Source organism: Mandrillus leucophaeus, unplaced genomic scaffold (genome assembly GCF_000951045.1).
Source record: "Mandrillus leucophaeus isolate KB7577 unplaced genomic scaffold, Mleu.le_1.0 Scaffold223, whole genome shotgun sequence".
NCBI classification, from domain to species: Eukaryota; Metazoa; Chordata; class Mammalia; order Primates; family Cercopithecidae; genus Mandrillus; species Mandrillus leucophaeus.
Genome location: NW_012102288.1, coordinates 1536674 through 1562463, shown reverse-complemented (window position 1 = coordinate 1562463; position 25790 = coordinate 1536674). Strand labels below are relative to the sequence as shown.

General features: G+C 35.3%; 1 protein-coding gene across 2 annotated transcripts in view; it reads left to right on the top strand.

Annotated features, from left to right (window-relative positions):
* The window catches only part of MLIP (muscular LMNA-interacting protein), a 274509-nt gene that overhangs the window by 167865 nt on the left and 80854 nt on the right, over positions 1-25790 (top strand). For both annotated transcript variants that reach the window (XM_011981285.1, XM_011981286.1), the window contains exon 9: positions 7253-7297. In XM_011981285.1, the coding sequence (XP_011836675.1) occupies positions 7253-7297 (45 nt within the window). The remainder of the gene's footprint in view (positions 1-7252; positions 7298-25790) is intronic.

Here is a 25790-nt window from a genome sequence, read left to right as displayed (position 1 = left end):
TGAAGCATGAAAGAGCTTAGTGTGTATGAAGATAAAGAAGACAGCCAATGTGCTTGCTGTACAGTGAGCTAGGGATGAACAGTGCAACTGATGTTGAGAAACTGGGTTAAGCACAGTAATTTAAACACTTATTTGCCATGGCATGAAGCTTTTATTCCAAAGAAAATGGGGAGACATAAAACCATGGTGGGAATAACATGAAACTATAGAAGATGATCAATATGGCTGCTGTGAGGAGGCTCCTGCAGTCAGGGAAACAGTCAGTGGTGGTGTGGTCTGAATAGGGTGGGTTCAGAAGAGCTAGAGAGAAGCATGACCATTTGAGGCTCGCCGAGAGTTTGGGTGCAGGTAGTGAAGGAGAGAGAAGAATCATGAATGAACTACAGGTCTCTGCTTTGAGGACAGACAACAACGAAGGAAGAGCTGTATAGTGGCAGGAAGAGGGTTATGTCAGTTTTAGACAAGGATGAGTTTGAAGTGCTTATCAAGAAAGCTTAAACCTGTGTGTTTGAAGCTGAGGGTCATTTGCACATAGACATTGTAAGTGTCCTGTACAGAGCTCCAAGGAACATAACATCACAGGTCTGAAAAAGGAGATGGAGAGCCAGTAAATAATAACGAGAAGGCTTTTATGGTAAGAGGAAAGTCAGAGCAGTGTGATATCATGGAAGCTATAGAAGAGAGTGTTTCGAGTATAATGATGTTGATTGCGGCCAAGGGTCAGAGAAAGATAAGTCTAAAGGAGTGTTTATTAGATTTCACTTGTATATTTTGAAACCATATTGCTGGTGCTTGTGTGTTGGCATTCATTCTCGTTTTTGAGTTTTTAGAAGCTTTATCGGCATATATAATCATTTTTTAACTTAAGGTTTTCCTCTTGAGTATTAATATAGTGACTTTTTATTTATAATTTCTAATTGTTGTTTTCCTAGATGTATCATTTACTGTTACTTTACTTTTTTTCATACCCTTTTGTCTAATTTTCTTCAGAACAGCATATTTCTGGATATAATTTTTACAGTCAATCAGATTCTATTTACCAGGGACCTTAAGCCACTTATAATTATTGCAATTCTTGTTATGTTAGGGTGAATTTTTGCTATCTTATTTCGTGTTTTCTATTTAAAATGTTTTTATTTCTCTTGTTTTTTTTTTTCTGCTTTCCTTAGGCAATTTTGATATTTACTAGTTTAAACATCTCGAAAATTTTACTTTATATCTTGTTACTTCTGGTAGTTACATGTACATTCTTAAAGACAATTATTATGCTTAATTTTGTATCAATTTTAAAATGTATAAGTGTCTTTCCCCAACATTTTGTAAGCACTATAGCATTTTTCACTTCCTACTTGTTTTTAATCAACCTGTATGTAAAAACACAAGCACATACACATACAATTTATTAGTATTGTTTTGAACTTTATGTCTGAACACTTCTTGATCTTTCCTTTGTTTAGATACTTATTTCTGATTTAGATCCTTATTTTGCACACATTCAAAGCTTTTTCCTGGGTTTATTGTTTTTCTTGTTGGAATCTTGCTTCAGTTGTATAAAGCAAGATCTTTTTGTGTAGATTTTGTGAGCTCTGTCCATGATAACATCTTTATTTTGCCTTTTCATTTAAATTATAGTTTTGCTGCAAATAAAATTGTAGGTCCTCTTTCTTCAACATTTTCCCCCTAGGTTTCTTTTTCTTCAACAACATACTTATGAATTATTTTGTCAGCATGATACTCGTTCCTTGGCTATAGAGTGATCATTTACAGAATTACTGTACAAGCTTTTCTGTATAAAAGTTTATCTTTATGTATGATCTTACAGATATTTTTTATGATGTATCTAGGCATGCATTTTTTTCTTGTATATTTTGATTGTTACCCTTTATGACCTTTCATATGAAGTCTTCGATCTTTTCTTTCCCTTACATTCTCGGTAATTTTTAATCATTATTTTTGCAAATATTTATTCCCACATGGGACTCTTATAATACTGATTTTGTCACTTTTGATTCTGTATTTCATGTCTCTTACTCTTCATATTTTTCTATTTATTATTTTCTAATTCCTTCAAGAGGAATCCTTGATCTAATATTCCAGTTCAAGATTTTGTTCAGTATCTATTCTTTCCTTCAATTCCTGTCTTACATTCGTTGTTGAAGCTGACGTAATTTTTTCTTCTAAATAAGATTTATTGAGGCATAATGTAATCACTGTAAACTCCATCCTTTTAGTTTACAGTTCTGAGTTTTGACAAAAGAATCCAATCATATAATTACTACCTCATTCCAAACAAAACATTTCCATCAACTGAAAAAGTTCCCTGTGCTCCTTTTTAGTATATACTTCCCTCTAACCCAAGTCCTGGGAAACCACTTATCTTTTCATGTGTTCCTATGCTTTTGCCTTTTCAAGAATATCATATAAATGTAATTATATAGTCTGTAGTCACTTTAGCCTGTACTTAGTAGAAGGCATTTGAAATTCATCCACATATCATTGCATGGATCAGTAGCTCTTTTTTTTTTTTTTTTAATTGCTGATTAGTAGTCCACTGTGTGGATGTTCCATCCTTTGTTTATCTATTCACCAGTTAATAGATGGTTGGGTTATTTCTAATTTGGAGCTATTACTAATAAAGCTTCCAAGAACGTTTGTAAACAAGACTTTGTATGGATATATGATTTCACTTATCTTGGGTAAATACTTAGGAGTGGAATAGAGGAACCATTGTTTTCTTTTATAGTATTTAAGTTTTTCAGATGTCTTATTATGTTTCCATGGAAACTCAAATTTCCCTGAGCATGTCAACTAAGTTGGGTGTATATATGCCTGGTTCCTGGGGTGGCAGGTCCTGAAACCCAAGTCCTAGCACTTGCCAATTCTGGTGAGGTTTATTTATTTATTCTTTAAGAGCAGGAGGAGCATGTGCTTCAGAAGGGAGAAGTGCCATAGTATCAGCCAGTTCCCACTTGCCACTTCCTCTCCACCCTGGTGACCCTGACCCTCCTTTCTGCCTCCCTGCACCTCTGCTTATGGTATATTCTTCTCTTCCAATAGCTGTCCCAGTCATCATTGCTAAGCAAGGGATCAAGGGAAAGATTCATCAGAAGCTGGCCAGTTGTTGAAACCTATAGTTAACTATTTTCTCCCCGAAGGCTGAAGGACCATTTTGATATTGTCTTCATTGTTACCTCTTTTTACTACCCTCAGATTTTAGTAGTCCCTTACTTCACCCCATTGATCTTATCTCTGATGTTTAAATGTGTTGTGGCATGAGAAAGCAGGGAAAGAATATGTAAAAACAAAACAAAACAACTATTTTGAAATGTTTGGCTGTTAAAAGGAAAAGGAAATTAGGTTGGTAGTAAGGTCAAGAAAGAATTTTTTGTTTTGTGAAGTTGAAAATGACAGATCAAATTTGCATATGGTGGCATTGGTCTCAGCAGAGAAAGAAGTACTGATTCTAGAGAAGAAGGGGAAATAAAGGTCTGAATATTTGTGCCCCACCCACCTACTGAGAATTCATATGTTGAAATATATGAAGGTATTATCAGATGGGGCCATTAGGAAATGATTGGGTCATGAGGCTGGGGACCTTATGAATGGGGTAAGTTCCCTTACAAAACAGTCCTGAGAGAAACCTCTTACCCTTTCCACCATGTAAAGACATACAAGACGGCCTCATCTATGAACCAGAAGTGGGCCCTCACCAGACACCAAATCTGCTAGTGCCTGGATTTTAGACCTCTTAGTCTCCAGAACTGTGGAAAATAAACTTCTGTTGTTTATAAGCCTCTCAGTCAATGATATTTGTGATAGTGGCCCAAATGTGCTAAGACCATTTGATAATAAGCTGGAAATGTACTTCATTGTAACAGGATGGAAAATAAAGGACATGACAGCTACAGATGCAAGAATGTTTGTAGTTTGGTGGAAGAGAAATAATTTTATAACCAATATCTTTAGTTATTTCATAACTAACACCTTTCAATGAAGTAAAATGTAAGATCATTAACTAAGATTGAGGGGAGAAGGTGTGATAGGGATGAATTTTAAAAAGTTAAAAAAAAGTTTATATATTCTACTTTCAATTCATTTTCTCCAGTTTCCTCTTAAATCTCCTTTTTTATGTCACCAAAACCACTTTTTCCAAGGTTCCTGAAGTCCTCTGCATTGCAATAAACCCAGTCCTGAGTTGAGATGACAGCAACAAAATTTGAGACAGTTGCTCACACCCTCCTCTTTGATACATTTTCCCTCTAGAGTATTTTAGAATGCCTTACTCTATCTGTTTTTCCTCTATCTCCCTTTTTATTATTATTTCTTAGTCTCCTTTGCTGGTTCATCTTCTTCTTCACAAACTGTTAATGTTGGAATGCTCTAGTCATGAGTCCTCAAACTTCTCATTTCTCTGTATATTCATTCCTTTGGTGATCTCACTCTGTTTTATGTTATAAAAACTAACTACATATATGCTGACAACTCTATTTCTAGTCCACGATTCTCTCTCAAACTGCAGACTTTCAAATACCTACTCTTCATTTCCATTTAGACTTCTAACAAATGTCTTATCCTCAATATGCATACAAATAAAATCTAGATTTTCTCTGACAAAATGATTCCATATGTTGCCTTCTCATCTCCATTGGTAGAATTGCACTCTTTCATTTGCTCAAGGCCAAAAACGTTGGTGTCATGTTTTATTCTTCTCCTCCTCTCACATTTCACATCTCTTCTATAGAAATCCTGTTTCTACAACTTCAGAATATGTCGACTATGGTTATTTCATGGCTTCTGCACTACTGAGCCACTGTGTTTTGTTGGATAGTACAAGAGTTTTGTCCCTATACCTCTGACTCACAATAGTTTATTCTTAACACATGAAATGCAGAGAACCTTTTAAAGCATAAGTCAGATCATGACCCTCCTCTATTTAAAGCCAGAAGTGCTTACACATTTCCCTCAGAATATAAGGAAAGTCCTCACAAGGTCCTGGAAGGGCCTGTATGGTCTGGTGCCCCAATGCTTCTGTGATTGCCTTTTTCTTCCAACTCTCTCCTTTACTCACTCCATCCCAGCCCACTAGCCTCCTTGCTGTGCCTTGGATGTGTCAAGCATGCTCCTGTCTTAGCACATTAGTTTCTTTTCAAATCAGTTATATCACTGATCTTTTTATAGTTTCTATCATACTGTGAAAAATGTTCTGCCTTTATCTCCAAAATCATGATTAAGTATGGTTGTTTTCAGTCTGGTTCTGAAAAGACACATGTCTTAATCTCTGGGGGTCTTTTTTTTTTTTTTGGTTGTTTATTATTTCCGCTCATCCTCATTCACATTGTCTTGCCTTTTTGTGTATCTGAATCTGATTGTATGCTAGATATCCTATTTGAAAATTTCTTAATAGAAATGGAGACTTTATATGATATTACCTTTCCATAGAAAGTCTTTTTTTTTGTTTCTGTCAGACACTGGGAGCACTAGCAAGAAAAAACTACCTGAATTTAATTTAAGGTTCTGAGATTATTTTTTTCTGGACAGTCATCTTCAGATGATTTGATACCAGGTTGAAGACTACGTGAGTCTTCTGGGCCACTCTTACTCCTAGGGACCCAGTCTGTTCTTGGCGAGTCCTGGTTGACTTTTCTCTATATATACCTGTGAGATATCAAAAGTTTGGGTTAGCTTCTCAAGCAACTCATCATTATTTGCAAACATCCCCAGGACAAAAGCAGTTCTGAAATGCTGAACTTCTCTCTTCAGGTTCCCATCCTCTTTTGATTTTGCCCAGCAATTATTCGCTCTCTTTTTAGTTCATTGATGTATTTGATTAAATATTTTTCAATATATTGGTCAGTTTTTTATTGTCCTTTATGGAAAGATTATTTCCAGTTTTCTATCCACAATTCTCAGTGGAGAAAATCCACCTTAGAAACTTTGCACTTGTTCCCTCTTGTTAGAATGCTCTTTATTTAGAATACCACACACTCAACTCCCTTACTCCTTCAAGTCTTTGAAGTCTCCTTCAAATGTCACCTTCTCAACACTGATCATCTAATTTAAAATTGTAAACTCCCAGCACTCTTGACCTCCTTAACATCTAGGTGGTCCAGAAAAATATGAGGTATTTCATAGAAGCAAATAAATTTTTATCTGGAAGCGCATATATTGCCCTAGGCTTCAAATTATTTCTACTCTTTTTCATTGCATTTATTCCTTTCTAACATATAATTTACTTATTTATGATTTCATTGCTTATTTCTCTTCTTCCAGAATGTGAACTCCTCAATGGTGGGACATTTTTTCTCTTCTGTTTACCAATAAGTCCCAGGGGTGTAGAACAGTGACAGGCACACAGTAGATGCACAATAAATATGTGTTGAGGGGATGAATGAATCAAATAGCTATTTCATCTCAGAAAGTGGGCCTACAAAAGCAGAATTTGGGGCAGTACCAAATGCACATTTGAAATTGATAATTATTAATTTAAAATAAAATTAATTAATTTGTTTGAAAGAGTTTCTCCAACAATGTTTTGCATCTCAGATACAAGTATGGAGAAAAATGGATGGCAAGGCCAATTTAGGGTTGAGTTATTTTTTTTGGAAGTGAACTTGTCACAGGAAGAGAGAAGATAAAAAAATAAAAGTATTAAAATGACTTATAATATTAAATAATACGAGCTAAGAGGTAAAGCCAGAATAACTGATGAAGGTCAGTGATTTGGAAGTCCCAATGATGTGGATGTTGTACTAGCAGCACTAGAGAAATGAAGATGATGGATAGGAGGTAGAGGTCTGAGTGTGGGACATTTGTAATTGAAATTTCTGAGAGTTTCTGTTTTACTGGCAAAGGTAAAATTAAGGAGCTTTCTGGGAGTGAATGATTGAAATGGAGTAGATGAGAACATCTTTGGAATTGAGGAGCTCAAAAAGTTGAAAAGACAGAGATTTCTACATGAGTTCTGAAATAGGCAAGAATTACAGAAGAAATGTGAGGAAAGAACTATTATGATCTATGAGTTAACGTCATCAATAAATAAGGAGAAATTAGCAGAAAGTTGAGAGATAAAGTCAGTGAAGAGAATAATCAAGTGATATCATTTTATAAAATAATTTTCAAAAAAAGATATTGTATAGAGAGACCAATGTTTAGAAAGTCTCAATTGAGAAGAAGGTGAACACATTCCAGATGTTAAGTCTATTATTATTTACTTTATTATTTCAGAAGTATAATTGTTTTTATTTTCATACAGACTCCCACAACTCTTCCAAGAGCAGCTGGTCGAGAAACCAAATATGTAAGTACTTTTATAATTATACACACTGTTTTTGAAATGGGTGCCTGTGTATACTTTGGAGAGAACACAATTATACAGTAATTTAAATAGAATTAATTGATTTTTTTAATAAGTTAAAGGGTAGGATGATATGATTGGCTCAGATACAGAAAATCAGGTTATGTCAGAGATAAAACATCAGGTATGCTTATCAAATAAATTTGTTCTTAACTGAGATCTAGTTGGATTAGTTTAGCTAAATAAAACAGAACTGCCACACCTGCTTCCTGATTTTCTAGTTATCAACACTTAGATGACATTTTCATTTTTGTAATGGTTTATTATGCTTATCGAATAGTCAACTCATATACTTGAAATATTAAGATTTTTCCATTTCTAATGGGATTGCCAGTTTAATCAACTTTGACTATTTTGTTGCTTTCCTGTATTTAAATTATTAACAAATAAACCAATTTCCACTTTTGAGCAAAAACAGATCGATCATGGATAGATATAGACTCACATTCAAGTCAAATAATTATGAGTAGCTGGCTCTGAGTATGTTAGACATACACATGCATAGCCTCATCCCAACTCCAGTGTTCACTCACCTAATAATTGTATTTTCCATCATGTGGTCAACTTCTGCTTCTGACCAAATGTATTCTAGTAGAAACAAGATTAACTCCTTAGTAAGTGTTTAGTTTTAAGTCTAAAACAAATTAGTAAACTATTCCATTTAAGTTATGCATTTGTAGTTTTTATCATAATTATGAAGAGTAAATAGTTATTAAATGTGTATTTTGTGCCATATCATCATTGTAATTTATACAGTTCTTCCTCCATTGGAATCTCCCCAAGGAAAGTAATAAACTGGGTGAAATTACTAAATTTTATAACATCCAGAAAATCGTGTTCAGAGGATGTGGGTAGGAACACTGCTTAGACCATTTTCTGGAAGTTTCACTGTTATTTTTCATTATTATTGGAAGCCATTGAGAGTAATACTTAAAAATAATGAAGGCATTTAGTAGACTAGACCCAAGTTTAAAATCAGTGTTGCTTTTAGGTAGCTATCTGATTCTGGGAAAATTACTCACCATTTTACCTTTCTGTGCCTTTGTTTCTTCATCTGTGAAATGGGGATACTAATAATTTTCTTATGTAAGATTTATATTAGCTAATCTATGAAAAGCCCTTAATGCAATCCTGATACAAAGGAATTGCTCGATAACTTAAAGCTTTTTCTTTCCTTTCCCTTTTTCCTTTATTCACACCTCCTTTCTTCTCTTCCTCTTATCTATCTTTGGAAGACTAGAAGTATCTTGATTTAATTGAATTCCTTGATTCGTTATTGGGTACAAGAAAAGAAAGTTTCCTAAAGGTGTTTCTATACTTTTTGTGACTAATACATTTTACAAGAGCCAGACCCCCAAAAAAGTCACTGGAATTTTTGCTCTGTCACTCACCTTCTTAGCTTACCTACTCTGGCATTTCAGCAAAATGTCTCTAATTAGATTAGTTTTCAATAGGTTCAGAGAGTTGTTATCATTATCCATTCCTCTCTGGGAGTGGTTAATTTGGTAGCAATTGAAATGATTCTGGAGCGACTTCTTCAATCTCCATAGTTAGAAATTATTTGAAATTATTCTTTACTTTCAATCAATTATCATACTTAATTAAAGCATGTTAACTTTCATGCCTTTAATGTTGTGAGAGCATTTAAGTCATTCAAAGTAAGAATGAACCATCAAACAGCTTCAGTATAGGCTAGAACAAATATAAACTCTAATTCAGATAAGATTCTTGACCTTAATTAAAATTCGTTTCTTGAGTAAGAAGCTTTGTTTTTACTTTATTTTACAACATGACATTTGAATTGTTGTTTGTGGCCCCTAAAATACGTCCGTGTCTTTTGGAAGACCATAAGGGATCATTTTACAACGAAAGGTCAAAACTAGTTTGGCGCCGACTCTCGGATTTGTCATATTTGTACATATTCGGCTGTAGTTATTACAATTTACTAGGTGATGTCTGATACATTTAGTTTGAGGAGAAAAGATTAAATTTTAGAGCAGAAGTCCACTTTAGCTATAAGCTTTAGTCTTGAGTGAACAAGAGCTTATCTTGTATGTCTTAAATACAGTATGTTCTGATTTTTTAAAAAGAATGACACTGTAATATTTTCTTCTAAAAATTCTAATATTTGTATTGACTCAGTTATGGGATGTCTCACTTTAAGTATGAGTTTACTAGCTGTGATTTAATTAATTCATTTATCACTATATACTTCTCTCTTTCCCATGACAACTAAAAAGCGACTCTGAGAAGTCTATTTCTGTAACATTTCAATATTTCACCATCTGTCTTCAAACTTTGGAGAAAGTTGTCATCTTCAGAGTATATACCTGCTGGGACTCAGTGAGTCCTTGACTTTGTAAATATTGTTAGATTAAATTCAAAGGCAGGGATCATGCAGGTTACCAACTCCTGTACCACAGAGGAGGTTGAATAAAGGGAAGACATAAATTAGAGCCAAGAAAAAAAAGTTTGGTTACACTTGAGGATATCCTGAACAAGTTAGTACTGACCACCTAAAATTCCTATTTGTGGAGGCTCTTTAAAAGTATATCTGATTACTACACATTATATGTCTCAAAACACCACTATGCAGCCCATGGATATGTACAATTATTATTTGTCAATTAAAAAATAAAATTAAAAAGATATAGTATATAATCTATGGATCAAGACTAGTAGAAAAACTAGTCACTATTTCTAGCCCTGTTATTCAGTTTTCCACCACTATTCATTGATTCAACAAATATTTATTGAGTGTCTACCAAGTACCATTCACTGAGGAGTCACTGGGGTGAGAGGAGTGAACACAATGACAGGATGCCAATTTCTGAAGCATATATTCCAATGATAAGACAGATAGTAAACAGTTACAATAGTAAATGAGCAAGAAACTTTATTGTAGAAATAGAGAGGAGGTAGCCAGAGAACCTATTGATGTTAAAACCAACTTACAAATTTGCTAGTTTTCAATGTATTCGTAGGTTTTCCAGTTTTCCTAGGATAATTATAATGGTTTAATAAAAGAATAAGAAAGTGTATGGCTAATTCCGCTTTATAGGCCTTTGGTGAAAGACTGTCTTCTCTGGGAAAAAAAAAAAGAAAAAAAGAAAAATAAACAAGGAAAATCAACTCACAATAATGTTTCTTTCTTTGGGTCTTTATTGCACATATTGTGACATTTCATACAGTCTGTTTTTTAGGATGAACCAGGTGCAGTAAGAGCAACACTAATTCAGACTAATTAAAGTAAAGGTTTTCTCCAGTCTGTGGTGGTCTTAAAATGCAGGCTATTTTAAAATAATTTAATTGGGATTCTTTTAAGTGGTAATAGAATTGAAACTAGGCTAACAATATGTTGAACAGGGAGTGAGCCTTTGGTCACTTGCAGGATTGATTAATTTATTTCATTCGATTATTTTAAAAAGATGCTAAATTCAACAATAATAATAACTAATATTTTGAGCTCTTACCTTGAAAATAAAGCTTAACTATCTCATTTAAACCGTATACCAAAACTATGAGGTGGGTATTATTATTTTAAAATCTCCATTATACTGAGGGGGAAAACAAGTCTGAGAAGTCAGAGTAGGCAAAACCCAACCCAAGTTTTCTTCATGTCAAAGTTTCTGCCATTGATACTTCTATATACTTGTAGAAGTGTAAGTACATATGGAAATAGTTTGCATTCTTTAAATATTTTATCCATTCATATTTATACCCTGGCTCCAAATTATTTCTTCATGCCCAATAACCTTCAGCCTAAACTTAGAAAGAATAATTTCATATTTGGTCATATTAACATCTAAAATGATAGTGATTTACTCTTTCCAGGGTTTTAAATCATGAGCTTAAATGTACATTAACTCATAATATATCAGATAAGGTATAAGAGAGTTATTTCTTATTGAAAATCATTTTTAAAGTTTATTTCCTTCATGTAAATAAATACATTTCCTTTCTAAACAAATTTTTAATATATTTATTTTTGTGGGTACATAGTAGTTATATATGGAGTACATGAGATACTTTGATATAGGAACGCAATGCATAATAATTACATCGTGGAAAATGGGATATCTGTTCCCTCAAGCTTTTATTCTTTGTGTTACAAATAATCTGATTATACTCTTTTAGTTATTTTAAAATGTACGATAAAATTATTATTGACTATAGTCACTTGGTTGTGCTATCAAATACCATGTCTTGTTAATTCTTTCTATTTTTTTTGTACTCGATAACCATCCCTACCTCCCCACCCCAAAGCAACTCCCACCATTCTCAGCCTCTGGTAACCATTCTTCTACTCTCTATCTCCATGAGTTCAATTGTTTTGATTTTCAGATCCCACAAATAAGTGAGAACATGTGTTGCTTGTCTTTCTGTGCCTGGCTTATTTCATTTAACATAATGACCTCCAGTTCCATACATGTTGTAGCAAATGACAAGATCTCATTCTTTATAATGGCTGAATAGTACTCCACTGTGTATAAGTACCATGTTTTCTTTATTCATTCACCTGTTGAAGGACACTTAGGTTGCTTCTAAATCTTAGATATTGTAAACAGTGCTGTGGCAAACATGTGAGCGCAGATACCTCTTTAATATACTTATTTTCTTTCTTTTGGGTATATAACCAGCAGTGGGATTGTTGGATCATACATGGCAGCTCTTTCTTTTTCATTTTCTGAGGAATCTTGAAGTTGTTCTTTATAGTGGGCATACTAATTGGTGGTGTACAGTCCCACCGACAGTATATGAGGGTTCCCTTTTCTCCACATGCTCATAAGCATTTGTGATTGCCTGTCTTTTGGATTAAACCCATTTTAACTGGAGTGAGATAATATCTCAGTGTAGTTTTGATTAGCATTTCTCTGATGATCAGTGATGTTGAGCATCTTTTCATATGCCTGTTTGCCATTCGGATGTCTCCTTTTGAGAAATGTCTACTGAAATCTTTTGCCCATTTTAAACTACAATTATTATACATTTTTATAGAGTTCTTTGAACTCCTTATATATTCTGGTTATTAATCCCTTCTCAGATGAGTAGTTTGCAAATATTTTTTCCCATCCTGTGTATTATTCCTTCAGTTTGTTGTTTCCTTTGCTGGGCAGAAGCTTTTTAACATGATATGATCTCATTTGTCCATTTTTGCTTTGGTTTCCAGTGCTTGTGGGGTATTACTGGAGAAATTTTTGCCCAGAAGAATGTCTTGGAAAGTTTTTCTGATGTTCTCTTGTAGTAGTCTCATAGTTTGAGGTCTTAGGTTTAAGTATTTAATTCATTCTGATTTGATTTTTGTGTATTGCAAGACATAGGGGTCTAGTTTTATTCTTTTGCATATGGACACCCAGCTTTCCCAGCATCATTCATTGAAAAGACTATCTTCCTTATGTGTGTTCTTGCCCCCTTTGTCAAAAACGAGTTCACTGTAAGTGAGCAAATTTGTTTCTGGGTTCTCTATTCTGTTCCATTGGTCTATGAGTGTGTTTTTATGCCAGTACCATATTGTTTTGGTTACTATAGCTCTGTAGTAGAATTCGAAGTCAGATAATGACTCCTCCAGTTTTGTTCCTTTTTCTCAGGATAGCTTTGGTGATTCTGGGTCTTTTGTGGTTCCCCATAAATTTTAGGATTGTTTATTCTATTTTTATGAAGAATGTCATTGATATTTTGATAGGAATTGTTTTGAATCTGTAGATTACTTTGGGTAGTATGGACATTATAACAATATTGATTCTTTAAATCCAAGAACATGGGATATATTTCATTTTTTGTGTGTGTCCTCTTCAATTTCTTTCATCAGCGTTTTGTAGTTTTCATTGTAGAGATTTTTCACTTCTTTGGTTAAGTGAGTTCCTAGATTTTTGCTTTTACTTGTGACTATTATTGTACATGATATTACTCTTTTGACTTCTTTTTTAGATTGTTCACTGTGGGCATGTAGAAATGCTACTGCTTTTTGTATGTTGATTTTGTATCCTGCACCTTTACTGAATTCATTTATCAGTTCCAATAGTTTTGGGTGGAGTCGTTAGGTTTTTCCAAATATAAGATCATATCATCTGCAAACAAGGATAATTTGACTTCTTTCTTTCCAATTTAGGTGCCCTTTATTTTTTTCTCTTGTCTGATTGCACTAGTTACAACTTCCAGTTATGTGTTGAATAACAGTGGTGACAGTGGACATCCTAGTCATGTTCCAGATCTTAAAAGAAAAGCTTTCAGGTTTTCCTCATTCTGTATAATTCTAGCTGTGGCTCTGTCATATATGACTTTTATTATGTTTATATATACTCCTTCTGTACCCAGTTTTTTGAGAGTTTTTTTTTTTATCATGAAGAGATGTTGAATTTTATCAAATGCTTTTTCAGCATCAAGGATCATATGGTTTTTGTCCTTTATTTTGTTGATATGACATATCACATTGATTAATTTGCATATGTTAAACCATCTTTGCATCCCTGTGATAAATCCTACTTGATCATGATGAATAATCTTTTTAAGGCATTGTTGAATTTGTTTTGCTAGCATTTTATTGAGGATTTTTGCATCAATATTCATCAGAGACATTGGCCTGCAATATTCTTTCTTTGATGTATCTTTCTGGCTTTGGTATCAGGGTAATACTGGTCTCATTATAGAATGAGATTTGTAGTATTCCCTTCTCCTTTTTTTTTTTCCGAATAGTTTAAGTCAAATTCGTATTAGTTCTTTAAATGTTTCATAGAATTCAGCAGTGAAGCCACTGGGTCCCGGGCTTTGCTTTACTGGGAGGCTTTTTATTACAGCTTTGATTTCATTAGTTGTTATTGACCTGTTCAGGCATTGGATTTCTTCATGGTTCAGTCTTGATAGGTTGTATGTATCTAGGAATTTATCAATTTTCTCTAGATTTTCCAACACATTGGCATATAGTTGCTCATAGTAGCTACTAATAATCCTTTAAATTTCTGTGGTTTCATTCCATGCTCCTGGATAGAAAGAATCAATATTGTGAAAATGGCCATACTGCCCAAAGTAATTTCTAGATTCAATGCTATTCCCATTAAACTACCATTGACATTCTTCACAGAATTAGGAAAAAAAAAAAACTTAAAAATTCATATGAAACCAAAAAAGAGGCTGTATAGCTAAGACAATCCTAAGCAAAAAGAACAAAGCTGGAGGCATCATGCTACCCTACTTCAAACTATACTACAAGGCTACGGTAACCAAAACAGCATGGTACTTGTACAAAAACAGACACATAGACCAATGGAACAGAACAGAGATCTCAGGAATAAGACTGCACATCTACAACTATCTGCTCTTCAACAAACCTGACAAAAACAAGCAATGGGGAAAATATTCCCTATTTAATAAATGGTTCTGGGAAAACTGGCTAGTCATATGCAGAAAATTGAAACTGGACCCCTTCCTTACACCTTATACAAAAATTAACTCAAGATGAATTAAAGATTTAAATGTAAAGCCTCAAACTATAAAAACCCTAGAAGAAAATCTAGACAATACCATTCAGGACTGGCACCAGCAAAGATTTCATGATGAAAACTTCAAAAGTAATTTCATCAAAAGCAAAAATTGACAAATGGGATCTAATTAAAGAGCTTTTGCACAGCAAAAGAAATTATCATCAGAGTGAACAGACAACCTAGAGAATGGGAGAAATTTTTACTATCTATCCATCTGACAAAGGTCTAATATCCAGAATCTACAAGGAACTTAAACAAATTTAAAAGAGAAAACCAAACAACCCCACTAAAAGGTGGGCAAAGGATGTGAACAGACAATTGTCAAAAGAAGACATTTATGCAGCCAACAAACATGAAAATAGCTCAACATCGCTGATCATTAGAGAAACACAAATCAAAACCACAATGAGATACCATCTCACACCAGTCAGAATGGCAATTATTAAAAAAGTCAAGAAACAACAGATGCTGGTGAGGCTGTGGAGAAACAGAAATGCTTTTACACTGTTGGTGGGAATGTAAATTATTTCAACCATTGTGGAAGACAGCGGTGATTCCTCAAAGTCCTAGAACCAGAAATACCATTTCACCCAGCAGTCCCATTACTGAGTACATATGCAAAGGAATAATATAAGTCATTCTGTTATAAAGACATATGCAAGTGTATGTTCATTGCACCACTATTCACAATCGCAAAAAGATGGAATCAATCCAAATGCCCATCAGTGAGAGACTGGATGAAGAAAATGTGGTACATATACACCATGGAATACTGTGCAGCCATAAAAAGGAAAAAGATCATGTCTCTTGCAGGAGCATGGATGGAGCTGGAAGCCTTTAGCCTCAACAAACTAATACAGGAACAGAAAACCAAACACCACGTATTCTCACTTATAAGTGGGAGCTGAACAATAAGAACACATAGACACGGGCAGGGTGGCGGGGGAACAACACACACTGGGGCCTCTCGGGAGGGTAGGGAGAGGGAGAGCATCAGGATAAATAGCTAATGCATGTGGGGCTTAATGCCTAAGTCATGGGTTGATAGGTGTAGAAACCACCACAGCACACGTTTAGATGGGAAACTAATCTGCAAGTCTTGCACATGTATCTTGAAACTTAACATAAAATAAAGTAAAATAAAATAATAAAAAAAGTGCATGAGGAAAAAAAATTCTGTAGTTTCCGTTGTAATGTTTTCATTTTCATTGCTGATTTTATTTGTGTTTCTTCCCTTTTTTGTCTTTATTTGTCTGCCTAAAGATTTGTCAATTTTCTTTATCTTTTCAAAAATCACCTTTTTGTTTCATTGATCTTTTGAATTGCTTTCTTTGTTTCAAATTTATTTATTTCTGTTCTGATATTTATTATTTTTCTTCTACTAATTTTGGGTTCGGTTTGCTCTTGCCTTTCTAGTTGTTTAAGGTGTTTTATTAGGTTATTCAAAGTTTGTTTTTATGTAGGCACTTACAGCTATACATTTCCCTGTTAGCACTGCTTTGCTATATCCTGTAGGTTTTGGTATTTTGCATTTCCATTATCACTTGTTTAAAGAAATCTTTCAATTTCTTTCTTAATTTCTTCATTGACCCACTGGTCATTCAGGAGCATATTGTTTAATTTCCATGTGTTTGTATAGTTTCCAAATTTCCTGTTGCTATTGATTTCTAGCTTAATCTCCTGGTGGTCAGAGAAGATGCTTGATATTGTTTTAATTTTTTGAATGTTTTAAGACTTGTTTTGTGACCTAACATATGGTCTATCCTTGAGAATGATCTATGTGCTAAGGAGAAGCATGTGTTGAGGCATGTATAGCTGTTGGATAAAACATTCTGTAAATATCTATTAGGTCCATTTGGTCTATAGTATAGATTAAGTCTGATGTTTCTCTGTTGATTTTCTGTCTGGGAGATCTGTCCAATGCTAAAATTGGGGTGTTGAAGTCTCCAGTTATTATTGTATTGAGGTCTATGTCTCTCTTTAGCTCTAATAGTATTTGCTTTATATATCTGGGTGCTCCAGTGTTGGTTGCATACAAGTTTGCAACCATTATAGCCTTTTGCTGAACTGACCCTTTTATCATTATATAATGACGTTCTTTGTCTCTTCTTCAGTTTTTGTGTTGGTATCTATTTTGTCTGATATAAGTATAGCTATTTGTGCTCTATTTTGGTTTTCATTGGCATGGAATATATCTTTTTTCCATCCCTTTATTTTCACTCTGTGAGTATGTTTATAGGCTAAGTGTGTTTCCTGTAGGCAACAGGTGATTGGGTTGTTTTTCATCCATTCAGCCACTCTATGACTTTTGATTGGACAGTTTAGTTCTCACACATTGAATGATATTATTGATAAGTAGGGACTTACCCCTGCCCTTTTGTTATTAGTTTTCTGGTATTCTCTTTTTTCTTTCCCTTTTTCCTTTCTTTTTGTGAATGTGATTTTCTCTGGTGGTATGCTTTAATTTCTTACTTTTTTATATTTTGTGTATCTGTTGTATGTTTTTAAATTTGAGGTTACCATGAGGCTTGTAAATACTATACTATTCATTATTTTAAACTGATGACAATACTTGACACTAATTGCATAAACAAACAAACATACAAAAAGAAAACTAATAAAAACCCTACACTTTAACTCCATGTCCCTGCTTTTTAACTTTTTTAAATGTCTTATTATACTATGTCTTAAGAAGTTGTTGTTATTATTTTTGACTGGTTCATCATTGAGTCTTTTTACTTAAAAGTAGTTTACATACCACAATTACAGTGTTATAATATTCTGTGTTTTTCTGTATGCCTACTATTACCAGTGAGTTTTTGTATCTTCTGATGATTTCTTCTTGCTCATTAATGTTCTTTTCTTTCAAATTGAAGAGCCCACTCTAGCATTTCTTGTAGACAGGTCTGGTGTTAATGAAATCCCTCAGCTTTTGTTTTCTGGGAAGGTCTTTATTTCTCTTTCATGCTTGGAGGATATTTTCACCAGATATACAATTCTTTGGTAAAAGATTTTTTGTTTGTTTGTTTTTCTTCAACACTTTAAATATGTCATGTGACTATCTCCTGGCCTGTAATGTTTCCACTGAAAAGTCTGCTGCCGGACATATTGGAGCTCCATTGTGCGTTGTTTCTTTTCTCTTTCTGCTTTTAGGATCCTTTCTTTATCCTTTACTTTTGGGAACTTGATTATTAAATGCCTTGAGGTCGTCTTCCTTGGGTTAAATCTGCTTGGTGTTCTATAACCTTCCTGTACTTGATATCTTTCTCTATGTTTGGAAAGTTCTCTGTTATTGTACCTTTGAATAAACTTTCTACTCCTATCTCCTACCCTTGTTTCTTTCTCTACCTCATCTTCAAGGCCAATAACTCTTAGATTTGCCCTTTTGAAGCTATTTTCTAAATACTGAAAGTGTGCTTCACTGTTTTTTATTCTTTTTTGTCTCCTCTGACTGTGCACATTTTCAAATTACCTGCCTTCAAGCTCATTAATTCTTTCTTCTTCTTGGTCAGTCCTGCTATTAAAGGACTCTGATGCATTCTGCAATATGTCAATTGCATTTTGCAACTCCAGTATTTCTGCTTGATTTTGTTTTAATTATTTCAATCTCTTTGTTAAATTTATCTAATGGAGTTCTAAATTCCTTCTCTGTGTTATCTTGAATTTCTTTGAGTTTTCTCAACACAGCTATTTTGAATTCTCTGTCTGAAAGGTCACATATCCTTGTTCTTCCATGATTGGTTTCTGGTGCCCTATTTAGTTTGTTTTATGAGGTTATGTTTTTCTGGATGATCTTGATGCTCGTGGATGTTTGTCAGTGTCTCGACGTTGAAGAGTTAGGTATTTTTTGTAGTCTGGACAGTTTGGGCTTCCTTATGCCTGTCTTTGAATTGTCAGGCAGAGACTTTTAGTTTTTCCCTTACTTTCCCCCAGAGAAATAAAGTCTCTCTTTCTGTACCGAGCTGCCTGGAACTGGGGGTGAGATGCATGCACCCCTGTGGCAAGTTCCCGCAGGCCCTCTGCAGTTCCGCAGATGCTATCTGGGAGGCAGGGTTTAGAGTCAAAAACCTTAGAAATTTACCTGAAGTACTATTTCTCTGAAGCTAAGCTAGCACTCAAGTCACGATACAAAGTTCTTTCTGTTTTTCCCTCCCCTTTCCATAGGCAGAAGAGCCTCTCCCTGTGGCTACCAGCACCACTAGCGCATGGGCCCAGGCGGCAGTCTTTTTTAGTGAACATCAGGCCACCACTGATGTTCACTAAAAGCCCAAGGGCTCTTTAGTCAGCTTGTGGGAAATGCTTCCAGGCTGGGGACTCACTCTTCAGGGCAATGGGCTCCCTTCTGGCCCAGGGCTGGTCCAGAAATGATGTGTAAGAGCCTATGCCTGGATTCAGGGACCCCAAGAGCCTGTTTATTGTTCTACCTCCCTGTGGTCAACCTGGTACCTAAGGTGCATGACAAAGTTCCCTTTACTTTTCCTTATGCTTTTCTCAGACAGAAGGAGTCTGTCACTGTAGCCACAACAACTGAGAATGTGATGGGTCACACCTGCAGTCAGCCCATCTCAGAGCCCAAGGCCCATGGTATACTACCTGAGTATCACTGTTGGGTATTCAGTACCCAACAGCCCTTTAGTCAGCAAGTGATGAGTCCTGCCAAGACTAGTCTTTCCCTTCAAGGCAGTGGGTTCTCTTTTTGCCCAGGATATACCTAGAAACATCATGAGCTAGAGCATGTAATGGGGGCATCATAGCTCTACTTGGTACTCAGTCCATCTGTGGATGAGATGATCTCCAAGATGTAAGACAAAGTCCTCTTTACTCTTCATTCTCCTCTCCTTAAGCAGAAGCAAGGAGTCACTTTTGTTGCTGTGAGCAGCACTGTGTGGAGTTGGGGAAGAAATAGCACATGTACTCTCTTGGCCATGCCAGTTGGTATCTCCCTAGGTTATGTGCCACCCTAGTCTACTGGCTCTGAACTCAGTGCAGTACTAGGAGTTGCCTAGGAATTACAGTCCTTATTTCCTAGACTTTCAAGTTTGCCTAGAATCCCAGAGCACTTTTGCCCATGGTGGTGAGCCTTGCCAAGAAAGTCAACTTCTAACTGCTGGGATGGGCAGTTCCCCTCTGGGTAGGCCTACTTCAAATGCTCTCTCCATCTGTGGGCACTGGCTGAGCCCAGCATAGTTTTGCTTTCTTCTGTTGAAAGGCAGCACTGAGTTCAATGTAATGTCCCCCAGTTGCTGTGCTCTCCCTTTCCCAAATGCACAGACTCTCTATGCTGCATGGCCACTACTGGGGAGTTGGGGGGAAGGGTGGCATCAACAATTCAGGACTGTCTCTCCAACCCCCTTCAATGCCTCTTTCAACAATATGAAGTTAAAACTAGGTACTATGATTGCTCACTAGATTTGGTTCTTGAGGGGGTCATTTTCTCTGTGCAGATAGCTGCTAAAATGTGGTATTCCTGTGGGAGGTATGAACACTGTAAGTTTCTATTCTACCATCTTGCTCCAGCCCTGAGGGATGAATTATCTATTAAAATTCAATTTCATTCTATTTTCATTCTATGAACTTTGTAGAGGGAATTTTTTGTCTTTGCATTATATGTGACCTTCTAAATGTTTATTATGTTTTATTAACTACCAGTATAAATTTGTCGCATTTACATAATTCAAAACCATAGTATGCTTTCTTAATAAAGAACAACCTCTGAAAATAGGGTAGTATTTGGTCCTATTACTAATGCATCAAAAACTCTTAGTTGGAATCACATTCTACTGATAACAACTTATTTTATAAATCCTCTCCATTTTATAAATTACTTTTAAGTGCAGAGGAAATATCTGAGATGGAGTTATTAAATATTAGATAGCATACAGGTAAGATGTCATTTTAATGAGCTTGAGAGACAGAAAAATATCATTACAATGGAAGTACATTCCTTCCAAAATATCAGAATATATTGAAAAATGTGTGAAACTTTATTAATAATATTTTCCACTATATATACAGATATTCAAATAAAGGTCATCTCCACTTTCACCAGCTCACACACTCTTCTCGTTGCTATGCTTGGAAACGTTGCTATGCTGGAGTGTTTCAGAGGTGATGTGCAATAATGCAGTCATAGATCTTTGGACGAGGGGTGAATTAATCCAAATCAGGTCCAGATCTGCTTCGCTGCAGGATGAGGCCAGAGATTTGATGAGTTATAGGAAGAATTGGCAACAATTTAAGCAAGAAATTCCACTTGACTGATCATTACTTATTTCCTTTTCTAATTATTCAGAAATATTTCTGCAGTATATGTATGTATGATAGGGTTAAGGAGGAAATGGAAGATAGTCTGCTGCATTCTGCTAGATGAGGAGGCAGAGAAGAGTGAATGAGACAACCTTCTGCCTTGTATCTTTTTCCTTGCCATTTTAGATTTCATCAAATGGGAAGGTGCCTTATTTCAGACAAACTTCCCCTTGATCTGATCTTTTATTTCCCTATTTGCACATATAAACTATGACTTTCACTGGTCACCTATGCCCACTTGTTCTGTCCACCAACTATGTTCATGACAAGTTAGAATCATCATTCCCTATCTTAAAGAATCAAACTTTAAAAAAATTCTATATCTACTCTTTATATTAGATATTATGGAGGATATATTACTAACTTAGAAAATGGTCTTTAGTGAGATGTTTAGACAGGGTAAGGTCTTTTTTTTTTTTGAGATGGAGTCTCTCTCTGTTGCCAGGCTGGAGTGCAGTGGCGCGATCTTGACTCACTGCAACCTCCAACTCTTAGACAGGGTAAGTTCTATAGATAGTTAGAATAAGCAGTTCAAAGTAAGGAAGACATGATGTGTCATAATATATCAAATGGCCTTGGCATCTAACATTTTCAACATGGGTTCATTTTTTTTGAGTAGTGCCTTATGTACAAATAATAGGAACACTCTCCAGGTTAAGAGTAAGACAGTGTCTTTATCATTTTGTAATTGTATATGTCCTCAATGCTAAGCTTAGCACTCAGTAATAACTAACTGCCCAATTCATATTTTGAGTGTTGTCTTTCTGCTTAACCGTACATCAGTCTTGACCGGGAGAAATAACGTAATTCAATTAGCATGTTATCACTGATTAGAGTTCTCTGAGCTTTGAGAAAGGAAGATTCAGGACAGTTAGAGTCAACAGAGAAAAAGGGAAAAGAAGCATCTTAATGGTATCAAACCTGACATTATATTCAGGTGGAAGGAACATGACTACTGAAAGGGAAAAAAGCATGCTAAAAGTAGAGTACCAGAGTACAGAAAGAAAAGGCAACTGTTTGACACTTTATTGAATCCAGCTTGACTTTTCCCCCAGGCCCCCAAGATGGTGTCTGTTAGAGTGATGCTGACCAAAAGACACTTGTCATGAATGTGAAATGGTGCAGATTGCAAGGAATGGGAAATCTAGATGATGAATAAGGAGCGTGGCTGTTCTTTGTGTGTCTTTGGCGTCAAGTCTTTGGGAGATGAAAATGTTTCTCCAAAGCTGGCTTGGGACAAGTGGTGCCTTGTGTAGGAATTTATCTTTCAATGGATTTCAAATCCTTACCTTTACTTAGTCTCTAATTCTTTTAGTTTCCATATAACTTAATTCTTAAATTGATTTTTTTGAAATAAAATTTTTTTACCTTCATTATTTTTTTGACTGTTCTGTTAGTTTTTTAAGTTTTTTTTTTTTTTTTTTTTTTAAAGGATACAGTAATGGCTAAAGCCCATCTCTCTCTTTCTCTCATTATTTTTTCTTCTATGATTAAAACAATGTCAAAGGCTGTAGAATATAGATTATAAATTTTTATTTCACACAAGAGCCATTCTTATACTTACCTCAAATGTTACTCTTCCCAGTTAGTGTTAACCTGGAGAGATATGAATGACCAAAATTTTAATGTTGTTCAAATCCAATTTCAAATTTATTTTTAGGTATTTCAAGTTTCTTCTCCGCCTTTATTCAGGTGATGCAGGTTTTCAAATGTAGCAATCTTTTCCCATCACCTGCTTAGTTCACCACACAATCTCTCCTCACATTTTGGAAAATAATTGCTACAATATTAATGACATAATTATAGCTATAACTGCCAATAAACAGCATTAACCTGCATTAGACATGCAGAGGGTGGCTTCTCAAAAGATTGGACGTAATTGGCTTCGTTGAAAAAACTTGGTTACTTTAGTGATAAAACATATAAGTCACTATTCTTCCTCTTTGCTAAGGACAAATCTGTATTAGTATTATGCATACCCACTCCACTTCGTGGTTTGCATTTAATTTTGCACTTTCTCTGGGAAGTTTCTGATAGCAGTGATACAGAGTTCATAATACTGGATGAAATAAAAATGTCTAGGGGTGTCTAAAGCATCTTATTAATGTCATGATTCCCAGTGAGGGAATTTGGGGGACTTACAGAGACTCCATAAAAAGATATTTAGATATTTTCCTAGTTTAATTAATATGTTTGAGCCTTTTCTCCCTTTTCCCTATGATAATAATTTGGTATTATTTAGTACAATATACTGAAAAATATTAGTAATACAAATTGTTTGAATACTTTATTATTAATATGTAACTTCTTACCTGTAATGATTGAGGTTAAAATTTTTTTTCAGTTATGATGCATTTAATTCAGCATATTTCACAGAAGCTATTCATTTAACTTAAGGGATCAATAGACAATGCCTTCATTAGTGCAATAAGAAAAAATTGTTAAATAGTAAAAAACCTAATATTTTAGAAGAAATCATTATTATTACCTGTATTCGATTATGAGGTTTAATGAAACCTTAGGTGAACTGACAAAAACACCATGATGGATATTCTGAAGGGCAATTTTCCTAAACCTCAGTGCACACTAGCCCGGCCCACAGCAATTAGATAAGCGGAGCACTTAGCCAAGATACCCTACTGCCATCAAGCAGCCAGGAACGGCAGCAAGCAGTGGCACCTGTAAGAATGGTATGAGTCAAAACGCAGAAAACAAACAATGTTAGACGCTGTGTACAAAGGACTTCATGTGCCTTATCATTGTTTGATGATTCATACTTGTTGATAACATGGAACCATGAGGCTTTCAGTTTTCAGTTATTGTTGATCTCTCAGAGATTAAAACAATGCAATGATACATCAAAATAAGCTCTGAAATATTTGCGATTTCAAAAATAGAAATATTTTAGAAACATAACTTATTGTACTTTAACCAAGCATATTTATAATTATTCATCTGTATGCTGACCGGTTCCTGTCGAAACGGAAGGTTAGGCTGCTATGAAAGTTTAGTCTCCCATGTAAATGCAGAAATGTTTGATAAAACATAACTAATCCCTGGATGACATAAATGAAGTGGGACTTCCAAGTTTGCATTAGTCCATTTTCATACTACTATAAAGAACTACCTGAGACTGGGTAATTTATAAAGAAAAGAGGTTTACTTGACTCACAGTTCTGCATGGCTGGGGAAACCTCAGGAAACTTACAATCATGGGAGAAAGCGAAGGAGAAGCAAGGACTTTCTTCACATGGTGGCAGGAGAGAGAAATGTAGGCAAAGGGCAAAGAACCCCTTATAAAACCATCAGCTTTTGCGAGAACTCACTCTCCATCATGAGATTAGCATGGGGGAACTGCCCCCGTGATCCAATCACCTCCCGCCAGTTCCTGCCCTCAACATGTGGGGATTATGCAGGTTTTAATTCAAGATAAGATTTGGGTGGGGACACAGAGCCTGACCATTTCAAGGTTAGAATACTAAAAAGAACCTAAAGTTCTCATAGAACATGTGTACATCAGATGCTAGGTGCCAGGACCCAGGAGCTTAGGTTATAACTTTCACTGTGTAACAAGTTTAAGACATATGTGGGAATCTATTGCATAATTCTATAACCTACAAGGCCGTATTGACTATGAAGCATGAAAGAGAAAAAATATAATTTAAAAAATAACCCCTACTCTACATTCTTGGGTGATAAGAAAAAGTCACCCATGAGAAAATGGGACTCCAAACCTATGATAATGTGGGGATTATGTGATAATGTGGGGGATCTGCCACCTTGAGATATAGGAAAATCAGGATGAGGCAATAAAATGGTAACTGGTCCAGAACCTGTGCAACTCCTACGGTCCCAATGAGGGCAAAGGTACTGCAGGGATGGTTTCCCAACCAGGGCTTCTTGGATATCTAAAGAAATCCAAATTACCAAAATTACTCAAAATAGAAAATTAAAAAGCACACAAAATAACTGAAGAACATCATGAGGGAGAGGCATGAGGGAGAATCAGCAAATATAAGCAACATGGTATTTAACGAGGGGGGACTATAACAAATCTGGAAAACTGTCATATAAATATATTTAAAATGTTAAACATTACAATGAGTTATAGATATTATAAGACAGGATTTGAAGAAGACCCAGGTAGAACTTCTAGAAGTGAAAAGTCAATTATTAAGACATTAATTTCAATTGTCATGTTAAACATACTAATATGCAGTTAAAGAAAAATAAGTTAACTGTCAGGCTTATATGCAAAAACCATCCAGAATACAGTATAAAGAGACAAAAATATAAAAATGAGTTTGAGACAAATGGGAGAGGATTTCAGAAGGCCCAAAATACAGTCATGTTTCACTTAACTGTGGAGAGACGGTCTGAAAAACACATCACTAGGTGATTTCATCATTACGTGAGCATCAAAGTGTATATACCGAGACCATCTTGGCCAACATGGTGAAACGCTGTCTCTACTAAAAAAAAATACAAAAAATTAGCCAGGTTTGGTGGCACGCACCTGTAGTACCAGCTATCCCGGAGGCTGAGGCAGGGGAATCACTTGAAACCGAGAGGTGTAGGTCGCAGTGAGCCGATTGTGCCGCTGCACTCCAGCCTGGTGACAGAGGGAGACTCCGTCTCAAATTTTTTTAAAA